General features: G+C 43.4%; 1 protein-coding gene across 1 annotated transcript in view; it reads left to right on the top strand.

The window, feature by feature from the left end:
* The first annotated feature begins 7,105 nt into the window (after positions 1 to 7,105).
* The window catches only part of neurl1b (neuralized E3 ubiquitin protein ligase 1B), a 276,316-nt gene continuing 270,616 nt past the window's right edge, over positions 7,106 to 12,805 (top strand). Inside the window, exon 1 of the mRNA XM_062970435.1 lies at positions 7,106 to 7,278. Within this exon, the coding sequence (XP_062826505.1) occupies positions 7,191 to 7,278 (88 nt within the window). The 5' untranslated portion in view covers positions 7,106 to 7,190. The remainder of the gene's footprint in view (positions 7,279 to 12,805) is intronic.

Consider the following 12,805-nt stretch of genomic DNA (forward strand, 5'->3'; position numbering starts at 1 on the left):
GAACACTGTAATATTTTTGTTCTTTTTTTCTTTTTTGTTCTTTTTTCCTTTATTTATTTTTCTTTCTTTTTTTAGATATGTGTTGCCTATACAATAGAGCTCCGGTGAACGGAGCTCTGGTTAACCAAGACTCTGTATTATCCGAGGCACCCCTCCCTCTCCCTCTCCCTCTCCCTCTCCTTCTCTTGAGTTCGAGAGAAGGAGAGGGAGGAGGAAGTGCCCCGCGATCGCTGCTGCCTAGCAGCGATGACAATGCGCTTCTCAAGGGGCGAGGTCTCGCGGAGGGACATCCCTCTGCGAGACGTCAGCCCAGGCAAGCACCTCGCCATTGCCTCTGCCTAGACAGCAGCAATGGCGAGGAGCTTCCCAAGGGGTGAGGTCTCACGGAGGGTGTGACGGCGCAAGTAGTGCCATCTATATGTCGAACTGTAAGTTGCAAGATTTGAATTGTTGTATCATGTCTGATTTTGCCTTTACCCTGTAAATTAGTTGGATTGATTTGTTATTTATAGCTGTCAATCAATGTTGTTTGCACCAGTTATATTGCTTCCTCAGCTCAATTGTTTGGCTCCACCTCTTCCTGGAGTAGGACAGTGTTTCCTTTTTTCATTCCACCATCAAGCTTTCTATCAGATGGACGTGAGAGAGATACTTGGCTCTAAAAGCCCTTAATTAAGTTACCTCTCAGCACCAATTCTGAGGTTCTTACCCTTGAGACTTATGCTTCATGTTCAAGGCCAACCTGGATGACGTTGAGGAGTCTCAAGCGCCTTCAAATCAGTTCTTTGGCACCAAAGGAAGACTGTGTCTTCAACCATAGGCCATTTGGACTGAGGCTGAGGATTGCTCTGGCATTCACAGCCATTGAGAAAGAGGGACCTGAAAAAGCTTCTCAACTGCAGAGCTCCTTGGACTTAAGACAACCAAAGACTGTAATGTATATTTTCTTTTAGCCCTTTGAAACTTCCAGCTTATTGCCTTAAAGGGATAACCTTTTGTGAACAATAAAACCAGTTTTGAGTTACCTACAGTGTTTTGTTTTGGTCCTTGGGAGTTCCAGTTTCCCTAAAGGAGGGCAAGAAGCAATCCCCTGGGGAAAGATGTCATATCCATGCCTCTATCGCTAAGAGTTATAGCCCCGGGCGCGACGGCACAGAGGGAGTAGAACGACCTGCTGAAAGAGCTCCAACAGCTAGATCAGCTTTCAGAATTTAAAAACTGTCTAAATTGTTAAAACTCTTTCTCTTCTGTCAGGCTTATCCAGCCAGTTGAAAACATGAATTTTAAACTGATGTCCTGTGTTTTGGTCTCTGTCCTATGGGATTAATGTGTACTTTACGGAAATGTTTTGATGTGTATATTTTATGGAACTGCATTTTAATGTGTGTATTTGTAGAATTTTTATAGTATTTGTGTGTTTTTATTGTGCTGTGACTTGCCTCGAGCCATGGGGAGAGGTGGGTAAGAAATAAAATTATCATTACTATTACTATTATTATTATTGCTGTTATTATTACATGACTTTGGAATGAGACAAGCAATTTTATTGTTTTTAACTACATGGTTAAAAACAATTGGAACACTTCAAAAACATAATTACAAAGACAAAAAATTAAAGCACAATACACCATTTTCAAAATATCTTCCTGTCACATGGTTTAAGAATCTAAGCCCTGTTTAGATAGAAAATCTTTGCCAAAGCCTCCCTCCCAACTATCATACAAGAAGGTATTTCCCACAAACACATTGATGCATTTTGTTTCATTTCAGCTCCCTTCAGTTGTTTTCCTCTCCTGCAAATGCAGCCCAACTCTCCTTACTGCACCCCCACACCCCTGCCTCTTACTATCTATGGGGCTGCAGGTCTGTGGTGGGGTGCCTGCTTAATGTGAAACTTCCATATGCTTTCAACCTCCCATCCCCAATCAGCATTACTGAATCAAAGTTCCACTTGCTGTGTACCATGTTTTGATGGCCCCTTTTTCCTTCTGAGATCAGCAGACCTTTTTAGCATTAATTTTAAATGGGAGGATAGTCTTTGCTTTGGTTGGTGACAAGATCAAAGTGAACTGAATATAGGTACTCTCTAGAGCTTTGGCTGAAGTGAAAGTATTTCTGGGCAAGCGTCTGCTCCAAATTTCTGTGTCACTCTGTCATTATTTCCACCACCAAGCTTATCCTCTACAGGCAGTGTCAGCCTTCTTTCATTAAAGCTGGGCCAAGAGCGCTCCCTGTGTGTCAGTGGATGCCAACGTGTGTGCAGCATTCGGAAGAATATTTAGCATATGTGTTTGATGCTTGGTCTAGTTCTTGCACTCAGTTCTCTAGAGCACTTCTTCTAAAACTGTGGGCCCTAATCCCAAATAGGGGGTCTCTTAGCTAAATGTTAGGGTCATTAAATATAAAAGATTTCTGAATACCATCCATTTACACAAATCACTTAGCAACAACGTGCAGTGTTCACAGTGGACTCAGCAGAAAATACTTTGGCTGTACTCCAGAAAAAGGAATACCAGGCTGTTTAGCATGTCTTGCAAATGCTAATTTATTATTGGGACATGTTTGATTTTAATATATAGTTTATATACCTATATACCTGGGGTTGCATAATAATTTCTTGAGCAGAAAGCAGTTGTAAATGGAAAAAGTTTAAGATGCCTAGTTCTAGATTGGTGAAAAGAAGAAGCTCAAACAGCTGTGAATGAACGTTTTTGACTGGGTACCTAACTGAAACTCCTTGGTGGTTCTCTAGCTGCAGTTTACCAATAAACAGAATTTTACATGATCACAAATACACAGAATGTGACACACATGTCTGTGTACAGCCTGCTTAATTTCTGTAAAGCCGATTCTTCTATGCTGATGGAATTTCTAAGATGATGATGATGATTATTTTGTTTATGTTTATTTATATCCCATCTTTCTCCCCACAGGGACAAAAGCTTGTGACTTTCAACTAGAATTTCTAAACAACATACAGCTTAATATGTTTAACCCAACAATAGTTTCATTTTACTCATGCTTAAGCACTTACCTTGCAAGACAGTCCTGCTGATCCTCCTATGCCCAACTGTCCCAATCTGGCAGGGGCAACTCTGATACATCCTCTGGCCTCCTACTTTTCAGCTGCTTCTAAAATGCCACTCTTTGTCTTATCTCCTCTCACTTTCCACCTTTGTCCTCCTCTTACTTCCATTGGTGCAAACTGAGTTCAATGTGCAAAAATAGTTTGCACTTCATTATCAAAGCAGCAGAGAGAGAAGAGGAAGTAATAGAGTTTTGCTTTTCCCAGTGGGCTCTGGCAAACGCAAACTGCCACAGCTTCTCCTAACTGGTATGTTCTTCCATATTCATCACTTCTGTTACTTTGACTACATTATGATGCATATGTCCTGGTTTTTAACTATTAATATTGCATAGTATGTGATTATCACTCAGAATTGCTTTAAAAATCTGGTCCTGGTGACTGTGAGCTCAGCTAATAGCCTCTTACATGTTCATGTGCTGTACATTCAGAGAGACAGGTTAGGCCTACACTTGACAGTGTGCAGCGTTGCAGCACCATGTTTTGCGAGAGCACCAAAAATAAGCCTAATAGTAACTTCTAATGTAAGAGATAAGAAGTGCATTAGTAGAGAGATAAGCAGCAACCAGATGTCACAATCATTCCAGTATTTAGACCGTGCAAAGCCATTACAAAGATTCACTTAAATACTATATTCATACCAGTATAATTTGAAAGGGGACCAGGGATACATCTCTGCAAGCAAACTAATTGCTACAATCTTTTTTTCCCCTGCAAAATGCATTGCGCCACCTAAGATAAAGGTAAAAGTTTTTTCCTGACATTAAGTCTAGTCATGTCTGACTCTGGGGGTTGGTGCTCATCTCCATTTCTAAGCCGAAGAGCTGACATTGTCCGTAGACACCTCCAAGGTCATGTGGCTGGCATGACTGCATGGAGCGCCGTTACCTTCCCGCCTGAGCGGTACCTGTTGATTTACTCACATTTGCATGTTTTTGAACTGCTAGGTTGGCAGACGCTGGGGCTAATAGTGGGAGCTCAACCCACTCCCCGAATTCGAACTGCTGACCTTTCGATCAGCAAGTTCAGCAGCTCAGTAGTTTAACCTGCTGTGCCACCGGTGCTGCCTAAATAGTTTGAATTTTCAACAGAATCAATATGAATAGCCGTATTTTGAACCTGCATGATTCTGATTGTTCTCTTTCTAACTATAGACTTTGTGAGCATATACGCTTCCCTCATCCCATATAGCTCTCCAAATTTTGCTCAGCACTGAGAAGAACAAAGAGACCATCACCAAATAGTGTGCATATGTTTTTAATAGCAATTAAGAAAAGTAAAAAAAAAAACCCTGCCCATTGTTAATAAAGAAAATTCCATAAAAGAGAATGCTATGTTTACTTTAATGGATACAAAGAAAAGGAGGAAGAAGGAAAACAACGCCCATTCAGGGGTATAATGTGACAAAAATATGACTACATGTGTAATTAATTTCTATTTATAGGTATTTGTATCTACGCCAAGGGGTAGCTGTGGTCCTGGAGATGTTTTTTAACTGCAGTCCCAACAGTTATCATTAATTAAGTAGTGTGGATGTAGTTGCATTTATATTATTTTTTGTTAATTTGCAGTCATTGTTTTTATTCGTTGTTACTACATTGCTGCCCTTTTAAGAAAACCTGAACAGATCTCTGAGAAAAGGGAGATAAAAGACTCAACTCAATTGTGTTGGATTTTTCAAAATGTGTAGCAGCCTCCCTAGGAGTCAATTAAGTTGTTTAGTATGTTGGCCTCGATAAATGTTAGTTTCCTTGAATATTTCTGGATTGGAGTGCAACACTGAGTAGGGCTAATGGTAGTTTTAAAGCAGAACACATTTTGAGGGCCACAGTTGCCCACTTTGTAGTTTGCCTCATATGTGAAGGGACCCTATGTGTGACAAACATTTTTTCTCAATACTTGAAGGTTGGATTGCTGACCTGAAAGCTGCCAGGTTCGAAACCCACCCGGGGAGAGTGCGGATGAGCTCCCTCTATCAGCTCCAGCTCCATGCGGGGACATGAGAGAAGCCTCCCACAAGGAAGGTAAAAACATCAAAAACATCCGGGCGTCCCCTGGGCAACGTCCTTGCAGATGGCCAATTCTCTCACTCCAGAAGTGACTCAAGTTGCTCCTGACAGGAAAAAAAAATACTGTATGCAGTTGGATGATTTTTGTGTGTGTCAGGATCAACTTGAGAAACTGCAAGTTGCTTCTGGTGTGCGAGAATTGGTCATCTGCAAGGATGTTGCCCAAGGGACGGCCAGATTTTTTTTGATGTTTTTACCATCCTTGTGGGAGGCTTCTCACATGCCCCCACATGGAGCTGGAGCTGACAGAGGGAGCTCATCCTTGGATGATAACACTATGTGACAAAATTTGACAAAATTTGAAAGTGTTTTTCTTATTTAATTGTAAGATACATACTTTGAATGTAATTGTTATACTTCAGAAACTATGTTGAATTGGTTGAAACTCGAGATATTCATTGAAAAACTACAGCAAAATGTGCTGCAGGATGTCCTGCAAAAAGTTTTTGCAGTTTAATAAAGCTTTTTCATGTTTTTATGACAGAAACCATCAGAAAATGACATTTATAACCCAGGAACAAAAATGGTGTTACATGGTGTTATACAGTAGAGTCTCACTTATCCAAGCTAAATGGGCCAGCAGAAGCTTGGATAAGCGAATATCTTGGATAATAAGGAGGGATTAAGGAAAAGCCTATTAAACATCAAATTAGGTTATGATTTTACAAATTAAGCACCAAAACTTCATGTTATGCAACAAATTTGACAGAAAAAGTAGTTCAATACGCAGTAATGCTATGTAGTAATTACTGTATTTACAAATTTAGCACCAAAATATCACGATATATTGAAAACATTGACTACAAAAATGGCTTGGATTATCCAGAGGCTTGGATAAGTGAGACTCTACTGTAGCTGGTATAATGGAAGGCAGTAGGAAGAGAGGTAGCTCACCCTATAGATGTTTCAAGGAGCACATTTGAGGGCTAGTAACTGCCACCATGCATTTGAAGGGAAAGTGTGCAATTGGGTAAAATCATGCACTTTGAAAGGAAGAGGGGGCCGACCAAGGGCAAGGTGAATGGATGGTATCCTTGAAGGGACTGCCTTGACATTGAACGAGCTGGGGGGGGGGGGGGTTGGGGGGGGTGGCCGACAGGGAGCTCTGGTGTGGGCTGGTCCATCAGGTCCAGCTGGAAGCGACTGAACGAATAAACAACAATGCCTCTAGTTGGGATTTAGGCCCCTTCTGGCAGTGTAGACTCATATAATCCAGTTCAAAGCAAATCATGTGAATTATCTGCTTTGATAATCTGGATTATATGGCCGTATAGAAGGGGCCTTACAGCCCAGGAGCAATTTCAGCAGGGAATCCCACCCGCAGCCCCAATAGGAGTGCTACTAGGTGGGGCCTTTGACTTTTCTGGCCAAAAACATGTAGAGGTCTAAAACTGGATGCCTTTACACGGTTGGCACTATTTGAACTCAGGGCCCTTCCACACAGCCATATAACCCATCATATCAAGGCAGAAAATCCCACAATATCTGCTTTAAACTGGGTTTTCTGAGTTCACACTCAGATAATGTGGGGTTTTCTGCCTTGATATTCTGGAAGGGCCCTAAGGCTCAAGGTTTTGCAATCTTGGGACTTGCAATTTGGCGAGGAACCGGCGTCTTTGGGCAGGGAAGGCAAAAAACCTTATAAAGCTCCTATGATGCCCTAGCATTGAGCCATGGCAATGAAAACGCGTTCATTCTACAGCGTAAATGCGCTGTGCTGCCGATGCAGTGCAAATGGGCTTCTAAAGGGGTGCAGAGAGCAGTGTGTGTGTGCGTGTGTGTTTGGGGGGACGGGACAGGACGGGTTTCGGCGCCAAGCCTCCAAACGAGCCCTTCGTTGAAAGAAGCGCCTTGGCTTGTCTCCACGGGGCGCGCAAGGGAGAGCCCGCCCTCGCCCATTGGTCGCCCGCCTTCCCCACGTGCCGCGTTTGAACTCCGGCTCTGGCGGGAGAACTCGCGGCTGCCAAGGACCGAAGTCCGAGTCCCCGCCGCCTTTTCTGCGTCTCCTCCAAGAGAAGGGAAGCCCCTCGGAAGCCATGGGCAACACCGAGTCCGTGGCCCTGGCCCTGCGCGCCAGCCTGGGCGAAGGGCCCGGCCCCTGGGTCCCCGGCGCCGCCCCGCCGGGTAAGTCCTTCCAGGCCTCGCGGGTCCAGTGGAGGCAGCTGGACGCTCCTTTGGCCGCCTTGGCACAATGTTATGGAGTCCAGGGAGTTTTGCAAGAACACTAGCCTTCTCTGGTGAGCTGTATCTGCCTAACCGAGCTGCAATTCTATCTCATTGTACTTGCAGTGGTATTGGTAAGCAAGGGAGAGGCGCCCTTTGAAGAACAGGCTGTTCTGGTATTCACTTTCATGCCTTGTTTGCTTTCAAGTCGTTTCTGAGGATGAGAGTGTGTCACGTCGGGCCAAGCAGGGAATCAACCCTGGGCTCCCAAGTCTCTCGCTCTCTCTCTCTCTCTCAATCTCTCTCTCTCTCTCTCTCTCTCTCACACACACACACACTTTAGAAGCCCACTTGCACCACATGGGCAGCACAGCTGGACTGCTGACCTAAAGGTTGGGTTGCCGGTTGGAATCCATGAGACGAGGTGAGCGCCCTTCTGTCAGCTTGCGGGGGACATGAGAGAAGCCTCCCAGCAGGATGGTAATACATCCAGGCGTCCCCTGGGCAACGTCTCTGTAGACAGCCAATTCTCTCACACCAGAAGTGACTTGTGGTATGTTCTCAAGTTGTTTCTGACACACAAAAACCTAGCTGCATGCCTCAAAACAAGGCATACCTGGTGGAAATGCTGCCCTGCTGGTAGGTGGGCCTGCAAAATAACAAACAGCCCAATGGCCTTGAAGGGTCTTACTATTTTTGTGTGTGTGTGTCAGGAGCGACTTGAGAAACTGCAAGTCACTTCTGGAGTGAGAGTATTGGCCGTCTGCAAGGATGTTGCCCAGGGGACACCCGGATGTTTTGATGTTTTACCATCCTTGTGGGAGGCTTCTCTCATGTCCCCGCATGGAGCTGGAGCTGATAGAGGGAGCTCATCTGCACTCTCCCCGGGTGGGATTCGAATCTGGCAGCTTTCAGATCAGCAGCCTAACCTTCAAGTCACAAGGCTTTAACCCACTACTCCACCGGGGGCTTACAGGTGCAGGGCTAGCCCAAGAAATTGTGCTGCTTGGGCATGACATGGTTTCTCTCCTCTCCTCCTGTACCAGTTAAGGCTACGGGATTAAAAACTGGAGACTGCTTCAGTACTTCCAATGGTTGTCAATTCAGAGCCCCCCCCCTTGTGGATTTTGTGGTATTTTCATGGTTGTAAACAAGAGGAAATTTCAGCACTGTGTTGTTTGCCATGCAAGCAGATAAAGAAGTAGAAGTTGCGCTCTTCTACACAGCCATGAAAGGTACAGGGACTGACTTCAGTTTTCACACTGGCAACCCTGACACCCGACTGGAGCTGAATCTAACTTCAACAGATTGGTTTTTTGGTGAAAAGGTGGCATCTTTCATTGCCTTAGGTTTGTTTATGGCAGGCCATTCTTCAACAGAAGCAAAAGACGAGGGAGAGAAGGCACTGCTGCTTCCTCAGCCCTGCTCTCATCTGCTTCCTGAGGAAACCACTTCACTTCACCAAATGGTAGAGCTGGTCCTAACTTGAGGATCAGTCTGTGACAGCTCTGCTCAAATCACAGACATGGGCCTCAATATCCAGCCAGATGCAGCTTCGGATGCCTTTATGTGGGGTGGAATTATTTCATAGAATCATAGAGTTGGAAGAGACCTTATGGGCCATTCAGTCTAACCCCCTGCCAAGCAGCAGGAAAATCCCATTCAAAGCACTCCTGGCAGATGGCCATTCAGGCTCTGTTTAAAGCCTTCAAAGAAGCAGTCTCCACCACAGTCCGGGGCAGAGAATTCCAGTGCTGAACAGCTCTCACAGTGAGGAAGTTCTTCCCAATGTTCTTAATGTTCAGGTGGAATCTCCTTTCCTGCCTCACAGGTTTAACTTTAGTGGACTTTAATTATTTAAAAATAATTTTAATTATTTGTAAGTTTCCCATCAATAATTAAATGGACATTTTTTTAAAAACTACTTGGATGTTACAATTTCAAAACACTGTATAGGAATGATCTAACAAAACACAAAATTAGTATGGAGTTGATGTGTTTTCCTGGAAATGCATGGGAGTTTGGACTGTACCAGTAGTTCTCAACCTGTGGGTCCCCAGCTGTTTTGGCCTACAACTCCCAGAAATCCCAGCCAGTTTACCAGCTTCTAGGATTTCTGGGAGTTGAAGGTCAAAACATCTGGGGACCCACAGGCTGAGACCCACTGGACTACACGGTAAAAGCTTGAAAGAAGGGGCAAGTTTTCAAAATGTGTACAAAACTCAAAAATCGTTGAAGTAGGCTGAACATTGGGTCGAAGAATATTCCACATAGTATATGCCAATTCACTTCATGTCCTGTGCCAACAAACTGCTAATGGTGTCTCTAATGGCATTTGATATGTTCAGGGCATCCCTTTTCATAAAACAGGCACCTCACAACCATTGTTGCTAACCTTAAAAAATGGCTGCTGCTGCAGCTTCTTCTGGGTGTCGCCTCCCATACCTGTACGCAATACCAATCTCTTCTGCATTAAGAGAGTAGTTCGAGTAGAATGGCCGTTCAAAATCTTCCTAAATTGACATCTCATAACCATGGGTTTGAAATAGAGTCCTTCACTCTCCCCAACTCATTATCTCTCTGGTCTTAGAACATGATACCAGAAGCACATAACCTGAATATTGCCTCCCTTCTGGGCACAAATGGGAAAAAAGAGTCTGGATACAGCTTTTAAACATTCTTCACAACTTGCTGTTAATCCATACAATCCCTCCCTCCTCTTTTAGAGTCTACAAAACCAACTTTAAACAAAACTATATTTTCTAGTAAGAGAATTTACAGAAATTAAAATATCCTGTGACAGTTTATTTTTTTGAGGGAAGATGGGAGTTGCAATGCCAAAACTATGAAAATCCCTCTTGAGTGTGATACAGAAACAGGTACTAATGCCTGCTGATAAATATTTTTGCTGTTGCGGGTTGGTTCAGTCCTACTGGAAATGTAACATTTCTCTACTTAAGGTGAGAGTAACGTGGCTGTTGGACAGATTCAGGAAAATGAGAAATGTGGTGAAATCTTTGGAACTGACTGTTAAGTAAACATGTTTATGTTTAGCGTGTGAGAATATTTTAATTGTATATATTCATGCCATTTCTGTTATAGCCCTAGGGTTCCTGCTGCTGTCTTTTAAAAAATCTGTTGTTTTTGCGTTCAAGTAATTTCTGACTTATGGAGACACTAAGTCTAAAGCAATCCTCTCGTGGGCTTTTCTTGGCAAAATTATTTCAGAAAGGGTTTGCCATTGCCTCCCTCTGAGTCTGAGAGAACATGACTTGCCCGAGGTCACCCAGTGCATATTCACGACCAAGCAGGCATTTGAACCCTGGTCTCCAGAGTATATCATGCTGGCTCTTTTTTATTGCTATCAACACTTAATCTTAATTTTTGTGTGTTAGTTAGGGTGTTTGTTGCATTTTGCCATCAAAATGTTAAATAGTGTAAGACAAGGGCTTATAACCTATGTAAAGATGAATTACTGTTCTTGAAAATTTCCTAGAGATGTAGTTCACTTTTCTCCCCCTTAACGCACACACTTTCTTTCCCTCCTTCACTCTCTTCATGTGCACATGTGTATAGACTTGTATAATACATTAAAACTGTGTTACACTAAGTTGTTTGTTTTTATTTGCCTTTATTTGTTCTTAATGGCTGTATTTCAATATTACTATCACATCAGTACAGAGTTTATGGCATGGTATAGTATGGATATAGTATTAGTTAGGCTTATTTTAATAGCAATTCTCAGACAAGCAGAAACTATGTTTATCCAGCAGCTATCAATCCCCATGGATGTCAGTTAACTGAGGACCCTTCAACACAGCTGAATAAAATCCCACATTTTCTGCTTTGAACTGGGATATATGGCAGTGTGGACTCAGACAGCCCAGTTCTAAGAAGATACTGTAGGATTTTCTGCCTGGATATTCTGGGTTATACTATGTGGAAGGGCCCCAAGAGTCTACCTGTACATGGAATTGGAAAGTATGTTAACAGAAACTATGTTCAATTAACATTGTAACATAATAGGGTTTTTATGCGTTTTTGACTTTTAGGCATAAGGGTCCTGCCTTTCTGCATGTTTTTTTTCTGAAAAAGCCTTTCATTTACCTTGCCAGAATTATTATTTTAGGACATATTCTGTCTTCAGTTACTGACTTTAAAAGGGGTTCCTGCTCTGAGCCAGTAGAGAGCAGCATTTTACTGTATTCAGCTGTTCTTTCGGTCATTGTAACACACTCTTTACCATCTAGTATAGGCATGGGCAAACTTTGTCTCTCCAGATGTTTTGGACTTCAACTCCCAGAAATCCAAGCCAGTTTACTGGTTGTTAGCAATTGTGGGAGTTGAGGTACAAAACACCTCAAGGGGCGAAGTTTGCCTATGCCAGATTTAGTAGCTTTATTTCAGTTATTTGCATCCCCAAATATTGCTTTGTCTCAAACTGTGAACATCCTGTGGCTCCTCCATGATGGCAACAGTCTTGGACAGTAACTGCTCCCAAAGTGACCCGTTTAAGGTGGGATCAGGTGTCAAACAGGAATGCATTATTGCCCAAACTTATTTTCCATTTTCATAGCCATGATTCTATACCTTGTTGACAGGAAGCTTCCCACTGATGTAGGGATCACATATTGGACAGATGGCAAGCTCCTTTCATCTCAGCAGACTGAAAGCCAAAACCAAGGTCACAGAAACATAGAATCATATGTTTCCAAAAGTAGAGTTGGAAGAGACCTCATGGGCCATCCAGTCTAACCCCCTGCCAAGGAGCAGGAAATCGCATTCAAAGCACCCCCGACAAATGGCTATCCAGCCTCTGCTTAAAAGCCTCCAAAGAAGGAGCCTCCACCACACTCTGGGGCAAAGAGTTCCACTGCCGAACAGCTCTCACAGTGAGGAAGTTCTTCCTGATGTTCAGGTGAAATCTCCTTTCCTGTAGTTTGAAGCCATTGTTCCACGTCCTAGTCTCCAGGGCAGCAGAAAGCAAGCTTGCTCCCTCCTCCCTATGACTTCCCCTCACATATTTATACATAGCTATCATGTCTCCTCTCAGCCTTCTCTTCTGCAGGCTAAACATGTCTAGTTCTTTAAACCACTCCTCATAGGGCTTGTTCTCCAGACCCTTGAACATTTTAGTTGCCGTCCTCTGGACACATTCCAGCTTGTCAACATCTCCCTTCAACTGTGGTGCCCAGAATTGGACACAGTATTCCAGGTGTTGTCTGACCAAGGCAGAATAGAGGGGGGAGCACGACTTCCCTGGATTTAGACACTATACTCCTATTGTTGCAGGCCAAAATCCCATTGGCTTTTTTAGCAGGCTCATCACATTGTAGGCTCATGTTTAACTTGTTTAACTGGCTGCCGTTCATTTTCCGGTCCCAATTCAAGGTGCAGACCATCATTTATAAAGCCCTAAACGGTTTGGGACCCACCTACCTTCGTGACCGTATCTCCTACCATAAACCTGCCCGAGCCCTTCGATCAT

Source organism: Anolis carolinensis, chromosome 2 (genome assembly GCF_035594765.1).
Source record: "Anolis carolinensis isolate JA03-04 chromosome 2, rAnoCar3.1.pri, whole genome shotgun sequence".
NCBI classification, from domain to species: domain Eukaryota; kingdom Metazoa; phylum Chordata; class Lepidosauria; order Squamata; family Dactyloidae; genus Anolis; species Anolis carolinensis.